Source organism: Talpa europaea (assembly GCF_964194135.1).
Source record: "Talpa europaea genome assembly, chromosome: 10".
Classification (NCBI taxonomy): domain Eukaryota; kingdom Metazoa; phylum Chordata; class Mammalia; order Eulipotyphla; family Talpidae; genus Talpa; species Talpa europaea.
In genome coordinates this window covers 41,629,582-41,655,482 of record NC_140077.1, presented here as the reverse complement: position 1 = coordinate 41,655,482, position 25,901 = coordinate 41,629,582, and the positions used below count along the sequence as shown (strand labels likewise).

Sequence of the window (25,901 nt, the reverse complement as noted above, 5' to 3'; positions counted from 1 at the left end):
GACAGAGTGGGGAACAGAACAGGCGGATTGACTGAAATACACTGCTGAGGGGAGCAGCGGGCGAGTCAGGAGAGATCTGATGCTCCATGTGGGTAGCTCCCAGGCCTGGTATTGAACTCATGCTGCAGTGCCTGCGGATAGCTTCATAGGTTGCATCTTAACCTCTTCCACCACCAGGGAGGCCCCCTTTTACTCTAGGTCATATTTTCCCTGCTCGTCTTCTTGGATGATGCTGAGCCCAAGGTCAAGAGGTTTGAACAGTCTGGGTCCTGAGTTTCTTCCCCTTCCTGTAGCCGAATGGGCTAGAACTGGAGTAATTTTTGCGTAAAGCAGTAGACAACAAAAGTAGAGAAAAACTAAAGGTATGTGGGGATAATTTATGGAGGTACCGCTAGTATTACTTTTATATTGTCCAAGAATTATTTTTATTTTATTTTTTAAAAAGATTTATTTATTTATTTATTTATTTATACAAGCACTGGGTATAGTCAGAAGCTTGGGAGGGTGAGAGAATTCACCAGATCCAGAGTGGGGAACAGAAGAGGCAGACCAACACTGCTGAGGGGAGCAGTGGGCATGGCAGGAGAGGTCTGTCGCGCCATGTGGGCCCCTCACTGGTGGCGGGTGCCGCGGACCAGCACAGCAGTAGACGATGAGGCCACCTCAGGGTTGAGAGAAGCGTGCAGGGTGGTCAGGGCGTCGGTGAAAGAAATGACAAACAGACACATTTCAAGAGTGAAAATCTGAGTGTAATTTTCTTTGAGTTTGTGACCAATATATATACGTTTTCCAAAAGCACAGGGACAATGAATATCAATGAAATCAGCTTGCTCATGGGCTCAGTCTATCACCATCAGGGAGGTGATCTACATAACAAGCAATGACTTTTATAGAAGAAAGAAGGAAGTTTAGAAAGACAACAAGGGATTAAAGTTTGTAGTTCTAAAAAGACGGGATAAGATTTTTAGCATTCTTGTAGTGGTTCCTGGTGGTCCTTATCTTTTGATAAGCTTCTGTCTTTTCAGGGAACTTCCGCTGTACTTCCTCTGCTTCAGGGTGTTATGCTGTTCTCCCCCTGCATGCTGGTTGCCCAGCCGGACCTAGGGACCATGGTGAAAGCCATTCCTAAAGGTCACTGCAGGGGGAGGTGCAGCAGGTATGTAGGGTTTTGCTGTTCTCCCCCTGCGCGCTGGTTGCCCAGCCGGACCTAGGGACGGTTAGCCCTAAAGGTCACTGCAGGGGGAGGTGCAGCAGGCGGGGATCGAACCGGCGCTGCAGACACTGCAGGCAGCTGCGCAGCCCAGCGCTCAACCGCTGGGCCACCAGGGGAGGCCCCCAAGAATTATTTTTAAATAACCTTTTGGTGGTAGACTGTTCATTGCTTGGTCTGAAGCAATGAAAAGCAGTGTCACAAAAAATTACAATGAGTAACTAAAGTGTTGTTATGGGTGGGCAAGTGGGCCTTGGAAGACAAAAGCGGGGCTACTACTCTTGTCTGGAAGACCAAGGGGATGGTTTCAGTCTTGAAGTAGGAAGGGAAGATTTTTTTATCTAGATAGAAGAAACAATTTGAATAAAATGCACAAAGCAGCCATTTATATTTCCAAATCACCCCAGCCTACCCCCGAACCCCGCCCACTAAAATCCTCTCTAACCTACTCATACGCTATCTTGCTCAAGGACTTCCTTGGGGGACCCTGGCCTACTCTGGGTGACTTAGCATGTACCCACACCTGTATACTTACTCTAGTGTGCCGGTGTGACCCTCTTGTTTTCTTGAGTACCTGTTCTTCCTGTACTTCCTCTGGAACACCTAGAGGCTCAGCTGGAATTCCATGTGAAAGGTATCCTTGTCCCTAGGTTTCAAGATGTAGTAGGTAAGCTCCTTACTCTATCATGCTATGCTCTTTCAGCGTCAGTGAACCCAGACCAATCAACAGATCTCTTCTTGCACAGGAATGGATGTGCCACAAAGGCTGTGAATGGGACTTCTCTTTTAGGCTAAAGAACAAGGATCAGGGAAGAGAGAGATTTTCGAATTCTGGGTCAGTCAAATTCAAGAAAAGCTCGCATATTGCTAATCCGAAGAACTACAGCAGTGAGCAAGCACAGGTACCAGGAATATAATCCCAAGAGTGAAAGATTGATGAGGTAGGTGAGGGGCAAACTCCTGTCACAGAGAACCCAGTTTGCTCCCAGGAAGGATGTTAGAAGTGAGTTTGTTACCTTGCGCTGGAGACAATGCTGGGGTTGACACGGTCCCTGTGGAGCCACAGGTACAGATCCAGGCTTGTGCTCTGCTCTGGCCAAAAAGCATTTCTTACCAACCTTTCAGGGAGCACTGAGTTTTTGGTGTGATGGTTCCATTATATCAGCCTCAAAACACTGTCATGCCAAGGAGTGTTACCTAGAGGTTCTGGAAGAGAACTGAAGGAGAGGCTTTTGGGCCTGGACAAAAACCTAGACTCCATTAATCTCAACCCTATAATGTCATTTTACAACTGAGGAAACAGATGGGAAATTACTCCTTTGCTCAAGGCCACACTGACTGTGGCAGAGTTGGGTTTATCATATAACAATGATTGTTAAAAAAGGTCCATCATACCAGATGATTCCTCATATACCCCACTACTCCATCTTATCATGGAGCATGAGGAATCAAGGACTAAGCACCTACACCTAGGATGGAATGTAACCTAAACTGCACCGGGACAACCCCAGCACTAACCTCTAAATGCCCTTTTTGTTTGTGCCTAAAGGCCTTTCAATGGGAAGAACCAGACTCTGGTAAAAAGAAAACAGATTTGCTGCTAGGAGGACCACAACCCACTGGAGAAGTGAAAGGAAAAGGGCCCAGAGGATCTGAAAATAAAGGAGACAAGAGTCTTTGGGAGGGTTTATTGCAAACTGTTATAATTAAAGTGATATTTTACAAGTGTTTAAGCAGAGGGCAGAAAGACTCTGAGCCAGGTCTCTGCTTCAGAGGCACACCCCTGGAGGGGACGTGGCACTTGCAGGGAACATAAACTCAATCACTGGTGCTCATTAAGCACAGAGTTGAGATGGAATCTTCTGAGGGAGCCTGAGAGTAAGAGATGAATAGAAAGAGCCATGGAGCAGCTGCTTTAAATTCCCATCTTGTTCTGTTTCCATTGTGCACATCACTTTCCCAGAGCCAGACTCAGAGCCACCCTGGGGAAGGACACACATCCTTCCTCTTGCCCAGGCTTCCTGCCAGCTCAGGGTGCCTGGGTCATTCTCATTATCATTCATCACAGACTTCCTCTTGCCTGCCAGAGGTTTTCCCAACTTGTAGCTTGAAAACACCAGCAGCAGGAAAAGCAAGAAATGTTCTTAATAAATCCAGAGCAAAAATGAGTTGAGAACTGGATGTTTCCCAGGGTTGGCTTGTCTGTGGATAGTTCCCTGAATTCTTTATCCACAGGGTGCTTCAGTGTGAAATGCTGCTGCAGGTGCCAGCTTTTAGGAATTGTTCGTATTTTTGAGATGCAATGGAGATAATCAATGGGCAGAATCAGAACCTAGCAGAACACTGGAACAGGGCAAGGGTGGAGAAGGGAAACTGGGGGGAGCCTGAGACCATTCCCAGGGGAAGTGAGCATTATTTTTCAAAGTAGCAGCAGGAAAGGATGTGCCAAGTCTCTGCTCAAGGGGCAGGGTGCTTGGGGTTGAGAAGGCGGCCCCTCTTGCAGTTCTGGGTTAATGTTTGGGCAAAGCAAAGTCCCAGGCGGTTTCCTGTGCACATTTCCACATGGCTTGCATGAGGCGGGTGAAGCCCATGTCTTTGGGCTTCTCCAGGCCTCTCATTAGTCGTTGCTTCATGATGGAAACAAATTCTTTATTGCTCAGCTCCCCATTGCCTAGAGGAGGACAAAAAAAAAAAAAAAAAAAAAAAAAAAAAAGAAAAAGAAAAAACAAAAACAAAAACAGGGATAAATGAAGATCTTGGAACAAAGACAATGAGAACATTTCATTGCACCTACAATGTGGGCTCCATAGTCCAGAGAGCTCTTTCACAGCCAAATTCAATTCTCTTGTTTTAAAATGGACTGCTTTTCTCTTTCCATGATGTTTCTGACTGTAAATCAGTGACAGTTTAGTTGAGTATGATGAAAGTTGAATGAGAATGTAGTATATGTCAGATCTTGTAGTAGGTATTGAGAATAAAGAGAGAAATAAGACTTGGTCCTTTGGAATTTTCCCAGATGAGAGGAGAGACAAGTCCATTATTTCAACAGTGTGGTAGTGCCATAGTGGGATAAACAGAGGATGCTATTCAGGCACATAACCCACACTGGGGGTCGTACAAGTACATATCAGTAAAGGCTTCCTGGAGGTGACACTTAAGTTGAATATTAAAGGATGAGCAGGAATTGGCCAAGAAAAAGGGATGTAAGATGGGGGAGGCATTCCAGGCAGTGGTAGTAGCATAAGCAAAGGTACAGGCAGGAAGCAGCACAGCTACGGGCGAACTACAAGTGGTTAGGTGTTGCTGGACATACAGAAATGGGATCATGGCAAGTAAACTAAGGAGGTAAGCAGGAGACAGATTCCCAAAGATCTTATATTCTCCATAAGGGTTTGCGCCTTTTCTTTTAGGTAGTGAAACACCAAGATGTAGTTAAAGTTCGATTTCAGACATACTTCTCTTGCAGGATATATATGGATGGAGAGTAGTACAACTGGAGTATGGCGCCAGTTAGAAAACGAAAATAAAAAATCTGGCTCTAGATTAAGGCCATTTTCTCATGGTTTCCCATCCTCCCTCTTCAAGACTCTTGGATCTTGAAGAGAAATTGAAGAAGGTCTGGTTTAACCAAAGGTTATCTCTCAAGTAACCACACCAGCAGTAGAGGATAGTTACCCTTTGACCATATGCCCAGGAGTAAATGGTAGCTATTACTGGGGGTGCATAGACCTCTACTAATGACAGGATTTGGCAGAGAATGGAAAAAGAATAATTAACTTCTATGGAAAGTACTTAAAAACCCAATAGTCCATGTTTTCTAGCAAAAAAAGAAAATGGGCAGCCCCAGAGATCTTCCACAGCAAGATCAAAACAAACAAACAAACAAGCAAACCAACAAACAAACCCCTTCTCCCCCTTGTAAAACTACCCTATGTTACTATAAGTCAAGCAAGTGGCTATCCTTGGGAGAGAAAGGGTATGGAAGGCAGCATGAGGGGGACCCTGTGGTCTGATAATAAGATGTTTCTGGATAACCCTGGCTACAGAGCATTCAGTTTTTAAGGGTAGTTACAAGTTTATTAACGTTTTAAAAGTTCATAAAATGGTACACTGGCTGAGCTGAAAAGCAGTTAATCATATGGCTTACTAAGAATGTGATTAAAGGAATGAAAAAGGTCTCAAGGTTTTCAGTATTTTGTATAAAAAGAAGCTTAAGATGAAAAATCTAAGGTCATTCACTCAGACTATTATGAGAGTTGTTTCCTGCTGCTGCAAGGCCAGAGCTGACTAGTCTGAACAGCTTCTGTTACCTACAAACTGGGAATATAACAGACTGTCGTTCGTGTGCATGTGTGATCTTGAGTACAACTCTAAATTCTGTGATGAACAAGTCTGTTTTAAAATCAGAATTCTTTTTTTTTTAAAAAAAGATTTATTTTTTTATTTACACAATAGCAGGGGTAAGGCCAGAGGCACGGGAGGGTGAGAGGAGTCACCAGAGAAGAGTGGGGAGCAGAACAGGCAGACAGACTGAAAGCTGAGGGGAGCAGCAGGCACGACAGGAGAGGACTGCCATGCTATGTGGGAACTTCCCCGACCGGCCAGGAATCGAACCCACGCTGCAGAGGCTGCGGACAGCGTCACAGCGCTGCGCTCAACCACTGCGCCTGAAAATCAGAATTCTCTGTCCCTTGCAGTCTGACCTAAGATCCGGCATTGGTAGAAATAACAATGGCTTTTACATTTAATATATACTTCCTTTCTCTATAGATTAAAAAATAATAAGATGTTAAATGATTTTCTAAAGGTGACAGATCCTCCTTCTAAAAGACTGGAAAATCAAATAGTTCTTAGGATTACCTAGAGAAAAGGAGAACTGTGAAGCTGGTTGCCTTTATTCCCAATTTTATTTCACAGATCCCTGTAGCATACTAGTTTCAAAAATTATAAAAATAAATGCTTCGTGGAAAAACTCAAAATAACCCACCCCATCTGTGAATGAAGGCCATCTCTATGTCCTAGATCTGAAGTCTCTTTTGATTCAGACCTTGGTTTGTAGGGGTGGGCTGGAGATTTAAATACTCAAATTCAACTTAACTCAAGTAAGTTAATGAACACCTGTTATGTGCAAAGTACTATCCAAGGTCTTCTGTGTGAGGGTGGGGGGGGGTGCACGGGGGAGGGTGGTGGTCCAAAGGTGAATAGGACTTGTAACTACCCTTACAAAGCTCACCATTTGGGAGGTTAAATCACACACACGGAGAGAGAGTGTAAATTAGCAACACAGACATATTTAACTAAGTTAAGGAATGAAAAAAACACTGATTAATTATTCTGAGAACAAAATAGACAGTTTCATATAGATGAGAGATTTTCAGCTGGTTCCTGGAGGAAGATGAACAGTGAATCCTGGTTCTGAGACTAATACAGAGGAAGTCAGCATAGTCCTGGTTCAAATCCTAGTTTTGTCATCTTCGACTCCCTTTGTGATCCTGGAAAAATTACTTAACCTCCCTGAGTTTCATTTCCTTGTGTGGAAAATGTGGTTAATAATAATTTCTGTATCAGAGGAATAAACAAGCAGCTTAACATAGTGCCTGGTTTATAGTATAATAGGAATAAAAATATGTGAGCCTTCATTGATAATAATAACAATGATTATTAGTATTCATCAACTAGATATTATTATTATTATTGTATCAGTTAACATAGCTGGGAAATAATGCCAGAGCACAACCAAGATCTCTTAAAATGGGCAAAACTACAGTGATCACAGACACAATAGATCACTGTGTGGAGCTGGAATGCTAACAAGGAATGTGAGTGATTAAAATGTGTCTTGGAAGGTGGCAATATCAGTACCATGCTCTGAGACATTCAAATATTCAAGTGCTTTTTCAAAGCAGCAGGCTGAGTTTAATACTTTTGTTTCCATTTTTAAGGTCCTTATGGTTATAAATTATTTTAGGCCTACAGGCAAACTGGAATTCCAAGAAGAAATGGAAAACACAGACCAGGACCCAGGAGTATACTTCTACATGTCGTGATGCTGAGGGTTGAGCTATTGATACAGAAAAGGGGTAAGCTGAAGTGGTAGAGGCTAGTACACTGGAGCTGTCTGTAAGCCTCCATTATAAACAATGTCTACCTCAAGAAAAGTAAGACTTTGCTTTCCTGTCTGATTCCAGAGGGTCCCACTCACCGTCACAGTCAAAGAGCGCAAACACCACATCACACACGTGGTCTGAGAGTTCCACTTTAGCTACTGTCCTGGCCACCTGCTGCATGGTCACTGAAAGAAAGAAAGATATTGAATTAGCACAGGACTTTCATTTTGGGAAGGCTAGATAAAACTACTCAGTCACAATAAAAGCTTTCAATTGTATTTAAGTCATATTTCAGAAATTGTATTAAGTCATATTTAAGAAAATGATAATTTAATTTTTAGTCCTTTTCTACTTCAGGTTCCATTCTATTTTTTTTTTTAACTGTGGCTATACTTTAGGAGGTAGCTATAGTTAATTAAGAATGACTGATATCAAGTTCATAGAGACAGAAAGTATACTGGAGGTTATCAGGGTGGGAGGAGGAGGAGTGTGTGGGGGTGGTTAGTGGTTAATGGACATAGATTTTCTGTTTAGAGTGATGGAAAAGTTTGGAAATAGTGTGACGGTTGTACAGCACTGAAAATAAATAAAGCCACTGACTTGCACACTTAAAAACAGATAAATAACATATTTTATGTTATAGATATTTTAGCACAATAAAATATTATAGAGTTTAGCACAATAAAATATTATTATATATTATAATACATAATAAATATTATATAATATATAGGCTTTTGTGTAGAGTATGTGGTGGGGACTTCTCTAATAAATCATTACCAGAAGAGTGCCTTAAAGAAATAAAGAAAGCCTGATATTACAATAGTCCTGGCATTTCCGCCCACTGGAAAGAATATGATAATAAAATGTCAAAGAATTAATCAGGCAATAAGAGGAAGGGGAGGTAGGAAACAAGGAGGCCTGTCTGAGTACATTAAAGCTTCATGAGTCAGTTACCGATTGACAGATAAACATACACAGATGAGTTTCTTGCCCCTCCTTCCTACAGATTTCTCACAGGCCACTTGTTTTTTTTCCAGTTGTGCCCCAGAGGATCAGCAGGTCCCCATATCTTACTAGCTCAGTGTGCAGTCTTTTTGTTTTTCTTATCACAGCAGAAAAATCTCTCTCCTGCCATTTTTCTCTTTCTCTGCATTTACTGCAATCATTCGAGAACTGGGTTCTCAAGAAAAACAGGTCAGGAAGGGCTAAGCAATTTCTATGGTCTCTCTCCCAACTGTCCTCAAATCTGATCTAGCTACATCTGTAATGTATGATACTGCTCATAGACATTCTCTTAGGTGAGGTAAAACTCAGAGGAAAGAAAAGAATTTCTATTTTTAGTTAGCAATGAATTGTTCTCTGTAAACATTAAACTAGATTCATCTAGAAGCAATGTGAACTCAGAGTGCCTTCTCTGTTTATGTCACACCTATAACCTCAGTTCTTTCTTGTCATTTTTTCTGTATTTGATTTTTCACTTCACCTCTGTCATCTCAGTGCCCCAATATCAGCAGATATAAATACCAGAGCAACGCAGAGAAACAAGGTGGAGCAGTAGAAAAACTGAAATCACATGACTGGAATTCTTATCCTGATTCCATAACCAATTTGCTAAGTGACCCTGATAGAGTCACTTAATCTCTTTAGATTTAATTTTCACAGATTCAGATGAAGGGGCACCACAAGATAACAGAGGATACTTATTAGTATAAAGAACAGTTTATTGGTGTTTTCTAGAATCTGAGAAATAGTTGAGGATCTTGTGTGACAAAGGGTAGAGGAAAGGTTTATTTACTACAGGCTGAGCTATGCGTTATAGTTCAAAGTCTCTGAATTAACATTCATGCCACCTTTTTCCCCAGGATATGAGTTAGGATAAAGCAGGAATCAACATTCCTTGGAAATAAAAGATTTGAGCAAAAGAGATTATTGTGGTGGATGGTCATGAAATGTCTGCTGCTGGAAGGAGAGCTGGGGAATTTATAAGGTTGTTGAAGTTCTAGGTTTTGGAAACTTAGCCTCATAGGTCCAGACACTTGATTTTCTCAGTTGATTCAGGAAGAATTGATTCCTCCTACTAAATTGCCCTAGGAAAGGTACAAAAATCAGAAGGCCGATTTACAACAAGAATAATACAGGCATACCTTGTTTTTTTTGCACTTTGCAGATATTGCATCTTTCACAAATGGATACAATTACTTCATGTCTGTGTCACATTTAACTAAGGTATGTATGTTGGGTTTTTAAAAAAGATACAATGCTATTATACACTTAATAGACTACAGATGGGTTAAATTTAACTCATATATACACTGGGAAATTTAAAGAATTCATGTGACTTGCTTTATCACAATATTTGCTTTATTTGTAGTAGTCTAGAACTGAACTCACAAAACCTCTGAGGTGTACCTGTAATTGCTAAGAGAAATAAGGTGATAACGGATGGCTATTACACTTCTCAGTAGGAAAATCTACTAAGGAAACTCACTTCACCTCAGAAGACTGCAGCAAAAATAGAATTGATTAGAAGAAACTGAATGCTCTCAAACTGTGATTGCCTCCTGGACTGACCTTTGTGACCATAGAAATATGTCCTGAGAAGTGGATCAAAACCTGTTTACAGTACTAGATAAATAGGAATGATTTTTGTTAACTATTCCTTTTCCTGCATTTCACATCAACCCCACACTTCTGTTATAACTAAAAACAAAGCCCTTTTTCTTACCCCAGTTCTTCCATTCTCTAAGGGCAAAGTGCCTATTGACAATTCCTCTTGATGTTCTAAGTGCCCATCCTTCTCCACATAAAGAGAAGCCCTTCCTCTAGATAAACCGTGAACTAATATAATATCTAAGGATGTCAGTGAAAGCTCTTCACAATTTTTAAAAAAAGCTCTTAAAGTGGTTTTTAAGAGATTGTTGAATAGGGACCCCTGGAGGCCATTAGCAGGAATGGCCTCATTACAAATGGACAGAACAATTACAGTTATGTTCCATTTCACACAGAGGACTCTACAGGAAGAAAAACCAGGGCTGCTAAGTCATTGTTTCTCAAATCACTGGGATGTTACCAGCTGATAAACAGTCTCGCTGGGGTGCTCTTTCAAGTCCAAGATCCTCAGATAGGTTCCCAGGGTATGAATCATAGGAGTGGAAGAAAACATTTAACTATTGATAGTTGGTGAGCTGTCAATCTAGGAGTGCTTGGGGCAAGTGGGATGACAGTGGATTACAAACCAACTGCTTGACAGCTGGTCTGAGAACTGGCTCATTCATATTGCTTCCACATTGCTGAATCACAGTATCATAATTATAGCAAGCAGAATACTGCCCCCGTGGCCCTATCTACCCTGCCCCCCATTTTGACTTTTCTCCATGTAGACCAGTTGTTGTTCCTGGAATTTGAGCCTCCCCTATTGAAGGTTAGGAAGTTGTATTTTTTTTTTTTAACATGAAAGATGTGTAATCTAGGGCAATGACATCACCCTAGAGAAGACCCAGGTTTTCAAGGCTTATGTATTCCTTTTGTATGAATCTGGTCCAGCTGCCTGAACAGAAGATGGACATGAAATTGGAATTTCTACTAAATTGGAATAGGGAAGAATGTGTACAAGTGGGCTCAATTGGCATTGAGAAATATGGTACCATCTGGTTTTTTGAAAAGTCCAGGCAAAATCTGTGCTGTGCCAGGGCCTCAAATTACTCTCTGGCAGCATAGCCCATAAATGGATAATTCAACAGTAGAAGGAATCAGATACTGAGTTTGTGTGACTATGATGTCGCAAGTTGCATAAACTCTATTTACCACAGTATTTGAACAGAAGATAAGGAGAGTTCTGGAGTGATAGAAGCTCAGATATCCACTTGGAATCAGAAAATCTTTTTTTATTTTTTTTTATAGAGGCATGTTTTATTTATTTATCTGTTTGTTTGTTTGTTTGTTTTGTTTATACATGCACTGGGTACAGTCAGAAGAGCGGGAGGGTGAGAGAATTCACCAGAGCCAGAGCGGGGAGCAGAGCAGGCAGAAGGACCAAGGTACACTGCTGAGGGGAGCAGCGGGCGGCAGGAGAGGTCTGCGCGCCATGTGGGACCCTCCTCTGGTGGCCGGGGAGCAACCGGGGATCAAACCAGCGCCGCAGAGGCTGCGGGCAGTCTCGCAACCCAGCGCTCAACCGCTGCGCCACCGGGGAGGCCCAGAATCAGAAAATCTTAAAACTGGAAGAGACCTCAGAGGAAATGTGAAATTCAGAGAAGTTAAATAACCTGTCCTGGGCCACACAGCTAGCTGTAGTGGAGCTAAGTCTAGAATCTAGGTCTCCTGACTGCCATCCCCAATGTTCCTTCCCTATATGCACTGGGTCCACTTGATCCCATATGTGGATAACACTAGTTCCCCCATGAGCCTGTCACTGTAAATAAAAGAGCTTAGTTGGAAAAAAAAAAAGTTAAATTGTGGAATACTCAATATTAGTGGGGTGTGGAATACTCAATATTAGTGGGGAGAGATGAGTAGTTAACTGAATAGTTTGGGGTATGAGCAGAGAGCATTATAGTTGTCTTTTTTTTTAAAGATTTATTTATTTATTTATTTATTTATTTATACAAGCACTGGGTACAGTCAGAAGCGCGGGAGGGTGAGAGAATTCACCAGAGTCAGAGTGGGGAGCAGAGCAGGCAGAAGGACCGAAGTACACTGCTGAGGGGAGCAGCGGGCGGCAGGAGAGGTTTGTGCGCCATGTGGGACCCTCCTCCGGTGGCCGGAGAGCAGCCGGGGATCGAACCGGCGCTGCAGAGGCTGTGGGCAGCTTCGCAACCCAGAGCTCAACTGCTGCGCCACGGGGGAGACCCAGAGAGCATTATAGTTAGACCACAGATCTTACTGCCCTAAACAGTGGGAGACGTTAGCACTCCCTTGGAACTTATACTGATAATTTCAGGGACAACTTTATTTTTTTGTGGGACCCTTGCCGGTGGCTGGGGATTGAACTGGCGCTGCAGAGGCTGTGGGCAGCCTTGCAACCCAGCGCTCAACCGCTGCGCCACAAGGGGAGGCCCTTCAGGGGACAACTTTAAAGGTTTATTAAACCAGTGAAAAGCATATGAAACAAAGGTGGCCCAAGCTGCATTTCCCCAGTTTCCTCAGCTACACAGAAATAGTCACGAACAAGGTGACCCAGTTTGAATCTGTCTCTTCCTCTTGCAAAGGTGTTTGGAAAGGTGATATACCAAGTTGGGTCGACAGTCTCTAGCTGTGTGATCATGTGATTATTCTTGCCTTGCAGGATTGTAATGGAGAAAATCAAAAGCTGGCTTGTCTGCCAAGGTTAAGTGGGGGAGACATTTCTGTTTCAGCCCTAGAAAGGTTGTGATACAGATGTCTTAGTTTCTTAAATCCATCCCTAAATAGCTTTGGGGGAAAGGTTGGCCATGGGGAAGGATTTTTTCTTAAAAAATACCTGTCTTTTCTTTTTTATCTTCTTCCAAGATACTTTGACTAATATATTTCTTTTTTTTTAAAGATTTATTTATTTATTTATTTATGCATACGCGAATGGGGTACAGGGCAGAGGTGCGAGAGGTGAGAGGATTCACCAGAGACAGAGTGGGGAACAGAACAGGCAGACTGACTGAAATACACTGCTGAGGGGAGCAGCAGGCGAGACAGGAGAGGTCTGCTGTGCCATGTGTGCAGCTTCCTGGCCGGCCGGCTTCATAGTGCTGTGCTTAACCCCTTGCGCCACTAGGGAGGCCCCTTGACTAATAAATATATTTCAACCTGATTCTCAGGTGTGAGTGGGTGGAGAGGGAAAAGGACTGCATTCAGGAGAATCAGCAATTTAAGGAGCTGAGAGGAATGCAGTATACTAACAATAAAAATGAAAACAATTCCTTGCTCAGAAGCACGATGCTTCTGAGCCAAAGGTAGGCTGACTCCCTTTATGTGTTCAGGCTGCCTGACATTGTTGGTTCTGGTGCCTAAACCTGGTACATGCCTAAATGCTCCGAGAAGCCACAGAGAAAAACATAGTCGGGGGTTCTGAACTTTAGAACATCATACCAGATGAATGCTTTAGTGGATTTATGTGCTTGATCTAGTACAAACTGACTTATAGTAAGATTTACTGTCATCACCCTGTACTGTATATAGCTTTATTAAAAATCCTCATCACATATTGCCCACAAAGGGCAAGCATTCTTTTTCTTTCCTTTTTTTATGCTGTGCTTTTACTGCTTTGTGACCCGTGGCAATAGACTAAAACTTTTTTTTCCTTTCAGAGTTTGCTTTCTATTTTATTCTATTTTTTTCAACATGTCAAATGACTTTACCATATATTTTTTTCCTTAACACCATCCCTTACATCCCCTTGTTCCTTTCCCTTCCCCCTCCTTTTTTTACTTCAGCACCCTCACGGTATTGATTGATGTCCGCTGAATTCTGAAAGTGTTCTACGTTATTGAATTGTCTACTGTGTAAGTGTCCAGTATTTGTTTTTCTTGTTCTGACTTGCTTTACTACACAATTCTCTCAAACTCCCTCCACTTTGTTGAACATGGCTGCATTTCATTCTTTCTAATGACTACATAGTGTGGATTTACTATGTCTTCTGGATCGAATCTAATCGTCTTTCGATGGGACATTTAGGCTGCTTCTAAGTCCTAGTTATTATAAATAATGCTGTTATGAACACTATGGAAAATATGGATTTTTGTGTTGATGGTTTCATATTCTTTCCACATATGAAAGGGCAAGCATTTCTACATGCACTGTTAGGCAATCAGTGATTTCAGCTGACATACCAGAGGGTGATCACAATTTAGTAGGGAAGCCATGTAAACCATTAAGACTGAGAAATATAGACATGTTAATAAATACATGCGGACTGCAATGGAACAATCTGTATTTGGTGGGAGGTACACATTGGATCTGAATTCTAAAGGATTAAAGAGACAGACTGCTCCACGCATGTGAATCTAAGATAATGGGTGATGTGGATGGGGGTGGAGGAATGAGTTTGAATAATGTGCTGAAAGCAGGAAGGGATGCTAATGCCTGATTAGACAGCTAGAACAGAAGGTACAGGGCGGGAGTGGGGTAGGGAGAATGAGAACACCAGGATAGATTTCATAGCGGGCTAGGTCTCCTGCAAGGAGACCCTTTGTAACAATGTCACGTCTCATTTGGAGACCAATTTACTATATTAACTTGCTTTTTCCTCCTGGACTTTAATGTTTCCTTTTTTTTTTAATTTTAAGAAGTTATTTTTCATCTGTTTAAAAATTCAAATGGTATAAAAGAGCTTAAATGGTATAAAAATTCAAATATGAATAAAAGGGCTCTCCCTGCCAACCTATCCCCCAGTCACCTAGCTGTCCTGGGGCAACCAGTAGCTCCGGAAATATTTATGGATATAAAGTAAAATATTCCTCACTTCTTCTCACAAAATGGTAGTATGCTAAATATGTTTTTGCTTTACTCATTTATCAACATATCTCAGAAATAATTCCATACCAGTACATTAACAGTTCCTTTTTAATAGTTGTATAGTGTTCCACTGATAGGATATACCATTATTTAATCAGTTCTTCATCTAGTCTAACCTCAATTTGTTAACTTTTTTTTTAAATGGAAAGGAACTTTAATACAATTAGTGTGCAACAAAGAGAAGGGAAATGTTTATTTTTTACAGAAGTAATGTATTATAAGAATCAATATGTATACATACTACATTAAGTTCATTGGTAAAAGTATAATTTTATTCTTCACCAATCCATAACCTCACTTCTGAGGAGACACTTCCTTTTATTCCCCCTTTCACAAAATAACTTCTTTGGTGGTCTATAGTTATCAGCTTCAACAGAGTCTGCATCTCTGATTGCTAAAGTGAGAGCAACTGATATATTTAAACTTTGCTTGCTGACATTATAGGAAAGACTAAATATTCTCTACCTTTACAACGGTCTTATGAAACCATCAGAGACTTCTAAAGGTAGTAAACCTTGAAGCTTCGCCCCAACTCCCACCCCAAAGTAGCAGAGCTTGCAATAATTTCTTCAGTTAGTCTAATTCTTTTCTAATCCTTTTCTCAGCAGGATGTAACATTGGTTGATTTTGTCCTTGTTTATCTATTTATGTGGATGTTTTGGTGGTTTATCTTATGCTCACCCTCCTTTCTCTCTCAATGGTAATCATGACTCCCTAAAGCAGCACTCTTCTCCTTGGGGCACTTTTATAATTTTATGAACTCATAGTACATTCAAAGCAAAGCAGTTAGGTCAGAACCAATCTTTAGAACTGCTAAGTGACTTAACACTTGAAAAGATAAATCAGGTCTCTGCAGAAAGAGTACCTCATAAAGCAAATATTTATTTCAGAATTCGAGCTGCTATGCCTACATCATGAATAATTTTACTTTAAAAATTGATGACTATCTTAAATGAATGGACTCTTGGCCAACACTCCTCTTTATATATATATGTTATTACAAAAATGCAATGATGAAAAAAAATACACTGATGAAGTGTAGGGGTTTCCCTCTCACAAACTTAAAAAATTCACAAAATAGGAGCTGTTATCTACCATAAGCGCCTCTCCACATCTTTTTTTTTTTTAATTAATTTATTTATGTGTATAAGAGCTGGGGTACAGGCCAGAGATACAGGGGATGAGAGGATTCACCAGAGACAGAGTGGGGAACAGAACAGGCAGACTGACTGAAATACACTGCTGAGGGGAGCAGCAGGCGAGACAGGAGAGGTCTGCTGAGCCATGTGGGTTACCTCCTTGGCTGGGGCGAGGGGGGGTTGGGGGGGTGGGGGAGTGGCTCTAACTTGTGGTACAGTGGCTGCAGATAGCTTCATAGTGCTGACGCTTAACTCCTTGTGCCACCAGGGAGGCCCCTCCTCACATCTTTGTAACATTCCTATCTTCTCCTTTCATGCTATGGCTGGCTGGGGGCTACTGGCCCATAATTCTTACTGTGAATGTCCCCCTTTTTTGCCCTCACATACTAACTCTGAGTCCCCTTATACAAATCTCTTGGTCTTTCTAGCAGCAGAGGGTTCTAAAGAGAACAGTAGTATGGAAATCAGTGAACCTGAATCTCTGGTCTTGTTTTTGTGTCACACTGGCTGTGATTTGAGCAAGTGATTTTCCTTCATGTGTAAATGAAGTAGGAAAAAACAATGAAGTAAGGGTTTTTTAAAAAATGATTCATAAGATCCCTTTCAGCCCTAACATTTTATGATTGCCATGTTGTTAGTTTTTAAAATAAAATGGCTTAGCTCAGTTAAAATGTTCATATCTTCAGAATTCCTCAAAGAATAAATCTAAACGTGAGAGTTTCTGGAATTACGGCTATTGTGGGCAGAATTCTGAGGAAGTCCCCAACATTCCCACCCTCTGGTATAGACACCAGGCATATATCTGGTATATAATATCCTCTCCTTGAGTGTTTGACAACCGGCAAGAAAGAAGACCTCAGTCCTACAACTAAAGGAAACTGAATTCGGCCAAGAATCTAAATAGAGCTTGGAAGGGGACCCTGAACACCAGATAAGAATGCTAATCTGCTGACACCTTCATTTTGCCTTGTTAAGCTTGTAAGCAGAGAACCCAGCTATTCTGTGCCCAGACTGACTTAAAGAAATTGAGATTATAAATAGGTGTTATTTTAAGTTGCTAAATTTGTAGTAATTTGTTGTGCAGTAAGAAAACTAAGAAAGGAAATTATTGAGGGTTGGGGGAATCCATATGGGCTTCCTCAAATCATACTTTATATAGAGCTGTGCTCATTTTAGCTGTATCTCACAGAACCATCATCCTTCTGCAACTACTGTACCAGGCTCCATAAATTAGATCTTACAGAGGCACTAGGCAAGGTCTAATTAAGTTTTAAATTTCCTAACAAGAAAATAAATTAAAACTGTCACCCTTCTTTTGGGAATTTAACCACCTTATTCTGATTTCAAATGTATCTGATAATTTTAAGTTCAGTTCATTTCCACACAGATTTAGATATAACGTTAAGCTATAATATGTCCCTCAAAACTCTATGTTCAGTAAAAAACTGACTTATTTATAGACACAGAATTTCAAATCTGGAAGAACCCGTGGAGAATTCTAACCTGGGGGGTCAGAGAGATAGTGACTTGCCCATGGTGTCAAGGAAATTAGTAGCATGGGATAGTGTTACAGTCCTATCATTCTCCCTCTGCTCCTAGGCTTTTGTTAGAGCATTTCACCATTCCTCTGAGATGTGACAATGCTTAGAATTAACCCACTCATTTATTTAACATTAACTGAACATCTACCATAAATAAGGACTTGTTTTAGGCTTTGAGAAGGACACAGCGATGTGGAATACATGGTTCATATCCTTGAGAATTTACAGTCTAGTAGAAAATGTGAGTGCTGAGGATACTTGAGGTACCAACAGTGGCTAGATATTTTTAGGAGCAAAGAACTTAAATAATGATAACAACTTCTGAAAGCAATGATCCCAAGAGTTCTTGAATGCATGATGAAATTTAGGAGAAATTAAAAGTTCCTATTCTGTGCATTAATAAGTATAAATAAGTAATAAATAGCATAAGCTGAAATCTTCTAATAAGAATCTCAAAAGTGACTAAAAAAAGTGGGTATTATTTCCTAAGAGAACAAAAAGCAAGCTTCACCATATCCTAGGATGACTTTTAAAAAAATAACTTTTTGTGGGTTTCCATATTGACATGGTTGTTTCCAATCCACTTAACAAAATAAGTAGGAACAGGAAAGTCAGTACCTAAGGGTGAAAACCAGAACAGACAACTGGGTATGGGTATAATTTCAGTGTAGAATATTAATATAGTATTATCTCATTTAATTTTCACAATAACCCTGAAGCAAGTATTCTATTATTTCTACAGATCAGGAAATTGAGGCTTTGGGAACTTAAGTAATTCGTTTAAAGTGATAAAGCCAGTGAGTTGCAGGGATTAACACTCAGGTTTGAATTTAAAACCAAAATTTATGCTTACACATTTTTACAGTGTAGCAACTTGTCAAAGATGATTATTTGGAATCGGAGTGTTTGTTGTATGCTAGAAGTGACCCCATCACTAATTTTGGATTCCTCCAACAGCCCAATAGGGACCCAAATGCCAAAATACAGAGATTCCTCTGTTCATTCAAAATTATCAAACTCAAATAATTTGAAAGCCACAAAGGTTTTTAGAGGTTATCCATGTCATTCACGTCATTCCGGAGATAAAGGAAAACTGAGATCATTTGATGATATCACTGGTGGTTCAGAAAAAGTACTTGAGGTTGCAGACAGCATCCTGTAGGCATTGCCACATATTTTATTTTTTAATCTTTTGGCTTGGCAGGTAAATTGCACATATAGAATGACTATAAATAATTAAAGACAACGATATCATAAATAATGATCTTCAATGTAAGTAGGTTTATGCTGGGGTGTGAGTACTAAAAACTATGGACTATATTTTGTGATTATCTTTCTATATTGTAGTTCAAAGTAAATGGAAGACACAGGGGACTACAAGTTTATCAGTCTATAATACCTTGAGGTGCTTTACAATGGGCCTTTACTATACCTAGATTCCTTTTGCTCTCTTGGCAGAAATAACACAGTTAAACAAGTCAGAGCTCATTCTAGAATTCCAACTCAAATAATTCTAACTTTGATGTCATCAGGGAAAGAGTTGTGCTAAATTTTCCATTACCTCCTTCAGCAGACTAGGTAAATCATTCAGACAGCCCTTGAGAGGTTATATATCTAGTTTTATGCCCTGTTTGTGTATAAAAACCAAGAGAATCAATCAATTCTTAAGAGCTAAACAAAAGAGATGATCTATAGTAGAATATACAGTGTTTCATGGGGAAATATTGTTTTAACAAATGATTGGAATTCACCTAGGACATTTCATTCTTGCCTAAGATTAGAGCTGTCATTCTCACATGGACTAAAGAAATATCCTTAGCTTGGCATTTTTACTCTGCAGGGGTTGGATCATGTTGTAATATGGCAAATCTGCAGTTGCTACTTGTCTGGCTTCTCAAACTGTTCTAAGGAACATTAGCTCTGTAAGTTGCTAAAAGATGTTTTGGTACAAACCAAGTTTGGGAACTATACTGCTCTCTTGGAGATTAATAATGCACATTAGCTTATTAAAAAGTTGGCAGGAATAGTGCTGCAGGAAGAAATTTTATAACTTGGCACTTTCCAACTTGAACTTTTTTTTTTTTTTAACCCACAGATCCATTAACATATTGCATTATACTGTTTTCTTCACAATGCTTTTTGGGAAATTCTGTGCTAACTTGTGTCTAAAGACAGGTTTGTGAACTCTGAAATAGCCAAGGAAGAAATAGTGCCAGGGCCTCTAAAAGGTGCCAATTTCTGATGGTCTTTTTGGTAAAAAAAATGAAGACAGCTGAGACTAAGAACAGCTAAGACTAAGAGAAGAAAGCAGACTTTACTCCTACCCTACTTTTTCCTTGCCCCAATATGGCAAGGAAATGTTTAATCAGTACTTAACACACAACACTTGAACAGCTTGTATAATCATATTTCTCCCACATTAAACTGTGAGCTTCTTGATGGTAGAACCCTGTGCCCAGCAGGGTACCTAGGCTACTGGCTAAGTAAAATGGAGGAACCACAATGAAACAGATTTATATCATCAACTTCATAATGGAAAGAGCTGACATTTATTAAGCATCCACTGCATGCTTGATACAAGGTTAAAAGCTTTATGTAGATTTATTCTTACAATAACCCTATGAATATTATCCTCATTTAAAAAACATAGATGTAAAATTCAGATGTTTCCCAAGGCTAATCAAATAACAAATGAAGCTAAGATTCAAATTCAGATAATATGACTTCAGAACCACTGCACTTTAATTCCTCTCTTCAAGATTCATCTCAGTAGTAAAATTCCATCATTCTGTGGCCAAAAAATTTATACAGGACTCAAGCAAAAATCACTACATTTCAACTGTCAGGATGAGGAATACTTAAGAGCAAACCAACTCTTTGTTTCACTGATCTTTTTGTATAGTCCTTTTGATCTCTATTTTGTTTATTTCCACTCTTTATTTCTGTTTGTTTACTAACTTAGAATCTTTGAGGAACTAACTTGTTTGTTCCTCTTTTTTTTTTTTTTAATTATTATTATTTTTTTTTCAAGACCATGTCTCTCCTCGGGGAGGCACAGCACTAGCAAGTGCGCGCTGCATCCCGTGGAGAGGGTCAATTTTCGGTCACAGCGTCAAGAGCTCCTGGTTTGAGTCCCAAAAGCCCTCTTTGAAATGACCCGTGTTTGTTCCTCTTTTTCAAATTGCTTTAAGTGTAGCATTAATTTGTTATTTGGGATTTTTCCTGCTTTTTATTTTTATTTTTTTAAAATTTATTTATGCATGCAAGAACTGGGGTACAGGTCAGAGGTGAGGGGGATGAGAGGATTCACAAGATAGGGTGGGGAACAGAAGAGGCAGATTGACTGAAATACACTGTTGAGGGGAGCAGCGGACGAGACAGGAGGGGTCTGCTGGGCCATGTGGTAGCTCCCTGGGGGGGCTGGGATCGAACTCCTGCTGCAGAGGCTGCGGATTGCTTCATAGGTTGCGTCTTAACCCCTTGCGCCACCAGGAAGGCCCTTTTCCTGCTTTTTAATGTGGGCCTTTAAACAATATGTTCCCTCTTTTTCTTTTTTAAAGATTTATTTATTTATGCATAGAAGAACTGAGGTATGTAGGTGGTAAGAGGATTCACCAGAGATAAAGTGGGGAACAGAACAGGCATATCTACTGAAATACACTGCTAAGGGGAGCAGTGGGTGAGACAAGAGAGGTCTGCTGCACCAGATGTGGGTTAGCTCCCTGGCTGAGGATCGAACTCATGCCACGGCTGTGATAGCCTGATAGCACTGACTTAACCTCTATGCCACCAGGGAGGTCCTGTAACATGTTCCCTCTTAAGACTGCTTTTGCTGTATCTCACAGATCTGGTAGCTTATTTCCTCATTTTCATTACTCTTAAGGTATTTTAAAATTTAATTTCCTCTTTCATCCAATGGTTATTAAGCATATTGGATATTAATATTCATGTATTTAGGGTTTTGTTCTTGTTTCTTTTTTTTTACTCTTTATTTATTTATTTATGCAAGCACTGGGTACAGTCAGAAGCGCGGGAGGGTGAGAGAATTCACCAGAGCCAGAGCGGGGAACAGAACAGGCAGACTGACAAAATACACTGCTGAGGGGAGCAGCGGGCAGCAGGAGAGGTCTGCACGCCATGTGGGACCCTCCTCTGGTGGCCGGGGAGCAGCCGGGGATCAAACCGGCGCTGCAGAGGCTGCGGGCAGCTTCGCAACCCAGCACTCAACTGCTGCGCCACCGGGGAGGTCCTCTTGTTTCATTTTTTAATAGTTGATTTCCAGTTTATTCTACCATGGTCAGAAAGAGTGTATCATTTGGGCCTCCCCATTGGCGCAGCGGTTGAGCGCTGGGTTGCGAAGCTGCCTGTAGCCTCTGCGGCGCCGGTTCGATCCCCGGCTGCTCCCCGGCCACCAGAGGAGGGTCCCACATGGCGCGCAGACCCCTCCTGCCGCCCGCTGCTCCCCTCAGCAGTGTCCTTCGGTCCTTCTGCCTGCTCTGCTCCCCGCTCTGGCTCGGGTGAATTCTCTCACCCTCCCGCGCTTCTGACTGTGCCCCGTGCTTGTATAAAAAAATAAAAAAATAAAAAAATCTTTAAAAAAAAAAAAAAAAAAAAGAAAGAGTGTATCATTTGACTCTGATTTTGTAGTTTTACTGCTAACTGACTTGTGTCCCAACATATGGTGTATTTTTGAAAATCTTCCACGGGGACTTGAAAAAAAATGTGTACGGAGCTATTTGGTTTAGTATCTCTTTTTAAGGCTACTGTTTCTTATTTATTCTCTTGGTGATCTGTCCACAAGTGGAGTAATAAAATCCCTCCATATTAATTTGTTGTAGTTAATATTTTTACAACCTTTTTAAATTGGAAATCTATTTTATCTGATATACATATAGTTGTTTTTGACTTTTTTTTGATTGCCATTTGCTTGTAGAATTGTCTTCTAACCTTGTACTCTGTCTTTGTTGGTAAGATGTGTTTCCTGTAAACAGCAGAAGGTTCAATTTGTTTTGAAATCCATTCAGCCACACTATACCTGTTAACTGGTGAATTTAGAACTTTTGTATTTAAAGTGATTATTGAGACTTTTTAAGTTTGTCATTGTCTTTTTTTTCCATCTTCATTTTATGTTTCACTTAGATTCCATTTCCACTCTCCTGCCATTCTCTTTTTGCCTATCCAGTTTCTACCAAAAAAAAAAAAAAAAAAAAACCCCAAAAAACAGTGGACAGTTTAACTGGTGTTTCCTTATAGGTTACTTTTTTTTCTTCAATGTTTTTAATATTCAGGAGTTTTATTATAAAGCATCATGGAGTATATCTGTCTTGTATCATTTTGTTTGGAACTCTTTGGATCTCTTGGGTCATATGGTTTGTTTCTCAGGTTGAGATGGTCTTCAGCCAAGTATTTATATAAATAAATTTTCTTTCACAGATCCTCTGGGACCCCCATGATATGTCATTTTTCTTTAGGTTATTCCAAAATGTTCCTGTACTATTTTCATTTTTTAAAATTCTTTTTTCTCTTTGTTGCTCTACTTGTGTATTCGTTGACATTGCACTTTCAAGTTCACTAATTCTCTCCATTTCTTGTGTTTGTCTACTGTTGAGGCCCCCTATTTTATATATATATATATTTTTTTTTTTAATTCAGTTAGGATATAGTTTAGATTCATTAGTTCTAGTTGTAACAGGCTTGTATTTTCTCAGTCTTTATTCTGTTCCTAGTTTACATCATTTTTTTTTAATTCAGCAAGCACTATTATAACTGTTACCTTACATCCCTCTTCAAGCATATTCTGCTAAATTAAGAGTTCTCATGGGCTTTTAATTTTTTCTTCAGCATTTGTGATACATTTTCTGTCTCTTCATAGTTTTGTTGGGTTGTAATAGGGATAAACTTTCAGACTTCTGTCTTTGCACCTATTGAGAAGGGCAGAGAACTGGCATCGGCAAGGGGGTAAGACGCAAAAGGAACTTGGGCAATAGAGCACCTGAGGGACGGCCTCCAGTGAGCAACAAGGATTTAAGCTTTCTACTACGCTTTGGGCATCAGAGTTGTTGGTCATGGGGATCCATAGGATTATTTCCCCCAGACAACTCCTTGGACTAAATAACTCATATAGCCTTGTGCCAGCCTCAACCTCTAGGCTATGGGAGTACTAGCTGCAGCAATGGGTGTGAATTGTAGTTGAGAAAGGAAACAAGACAGGAGCTGTTCTCTTTGCTTTCAGTACAGAGACTTACCCTGTGGTGCTTGCTCCTGTTGTTAAGATCCAGGTGCTTAAACAGCATTCAGCTGTTGTCTTGGTTTTGGCTTGGGTGGCTGTAAGGCAGTTATTTAGAATATCACAGCCTCAGGCAGGAAATAATAGCCTATACTATGAGGATTCCTAAGTGGTTCATGCTGGCTCCAACTGTTCTATATTGGGAGCCTCAGGCTCAAGTAATTATCACTCTGCACCCCTATTCCTACAGTGCACCCTCTATCCTGTATGCAAATTCTCTATACCCCTCATCTAGTATAGTGCTGGGTCTCCAAAGTCCCAGATGTGGATATGTGCCCCTGCATCAACAACTCTAAGGGGGGGCTCCTTCCCACTGAGTTGTACTGCCGTCACTGCAAACAAGTTCAATTACAGTTTTTTCTACCTTCTGGGCCATTGCTCTTGTTGCATGGTTTCTTTTTTGTTTGTTTATTTCTTTTTGCAGGTGGGGAGCTGATTTCACTTTATTGCATTTTAGTTATGCATATATGGAGATGAGTCCCCCAGAATTGTCACTCTGCTACCATTTTACTGGACTCTTTAAAATTATAAGTGCTACAGGTAGCAGGGTTTTGTTTGTTTGTTTTTTTTTTAATAATGATGTGATTAAGAATCTTAGGATGATATCTGGGATAAGAATTACCCAAGAGGGTCCTAAATCCAATGATAAATGTCCTCACAAGAGAGATACAGATGAAAGAAACAAAGAAAGGTGAGGAAGGTCATGTGACAACAGATGCAATGATTGGAATTAAGCAATGACTAGATCCACCAGAAGCTAGAAGAATAAGGGCGCTGTCTCCCCTAGGGCATTTAGAGGCAGAGGTTTGTGGCCTTCCGAACTGTGAGACAATAAACTTCTGTTGTTTTAAATCACCAAGTTTGTGGTAATTTGTTAGAATAGCCCTAGGAAATGAATACGCTTACTTCGCTCTATTACTTTGCAGGGATCCAGGCTAGTTTCCTCTACATGTCTATCATTTACACTCAGGGAATCCAAAGTTACACAGATAAACAACATTCAAAGAAGTCAAAACAAATGCCAAATAGCATATATCTCAAAGCCAAACACATTTTTTGATATCAGCTATGACTATATAATTTGTGCCACTGCCTCTATTAGCAAGGATAATGAGGCATGGACGATATGGACAGTAAACATCCCGGAAAATGGCCTGAAGCTATATAAAAGACACTGTATCTTTTTAACAGCTAGGTTGCACTTTGCTACTACTACCCTGAAACATTCTATTTCTTAAACCCTATAATTTTAACACAGATAGTTGAGTCATCCTATATAATTATTCTTTAAGGAAATTCTAATATCTTTAGCTGGACTTTTCAAAAAAGAAAAGGTATGATAGTATAAAAAAGAGCTTATTAATTTTACTAAATAATGACTTCAAATATTTGATCTTTGGATCCACAGATGCCATCAAATCTTGTTTGAGGAACAGAGTGATATAATCAAAGTGTTCTGGAGAAATGACCTTGTGGTGCTACACACACATATATATCATCTCCATGGTATCATCAATTTTTTTCAAAGGATTCTATAAAGGTTAGAGGAGGTATTTCTTTTTTCTCATTAAACTTTATTTTAATGAATCTCAAAATGTGACAAATTTCTGGTCATTGTTTCCACTAAAAAGTACTGATTTTAAAAATTAATAACTTAAAACTGCCACACATACGAAAAAACAAATGGCTCACAAAACATTCTCCTTTCTTTCTAAAGGTTTGATGATGCAGTACTATCATTATCTAGTCTTTTACTATTAAACTTAAAGGATCAATTGAGACTAAGAGTTCTGAGACTGTTCTTCCACCATTTTTAAAACTGGGATGTCAGGTATTGAGGGTAACATTCATTCAGCCTCTGAGCTTCCCGGGCAGTCTTGGCGACCCTGCCAGCTCCAGCTGCCTTCTTTATCCTCTGCTTTGATAACTTCCATAGCAAGCGACTATCTCATATCATGAACAGCAAAACAATCCAGAAAAGGGTGGTCAGAGAAGTTCTTAACACACATGGGCTTGCCAGGAATCATATCAATTATGGTAGCATTACCATATTTCAAGGAATTGGGGCCATTATTCTAATTTTTTTTCCTGGAATGATCCATCTCCTTCAGCTTAGCAAACTTGTAAGCA

The 25,901-nt window shown here is 40.2% G+C and overlaps 1 protein-coding gene across 4 annotated transcripts in view; it reads right to left on the bottom strand.

The window, feature by feature from the left end:
* Positions 1–3,496: 3,496 nt before the first annotated feature.
* MICU1 (mitochondrial calcium uptake 1) overlaps positions 3,497–25,901 on the bottom strand; it is a gene marked incomplete at its 5' end in the record, with an annotated part of 98,174 nt that continues 75,769 nt past the window's right edge. For all 4 annotated transcript variants that reach the window (XM_084245376.1, XM_084245375.1, XM_084245378.1 and 1 more), the window contains 2 exons: positions 3,497–3,881; positions 7,413–7,502. In XM_084245376.1, coding sequence (XP_084101502.1) covers positions 3,721–3,881; positions 7,413–7,502 — 251 coding nt within the window. In that variant the 3' untranslated portion in view covers positions 3,497–3,720. The remainder of the gene's footprint in view (positions 3,882–7,412; positions 7,503–25,901) is intronic.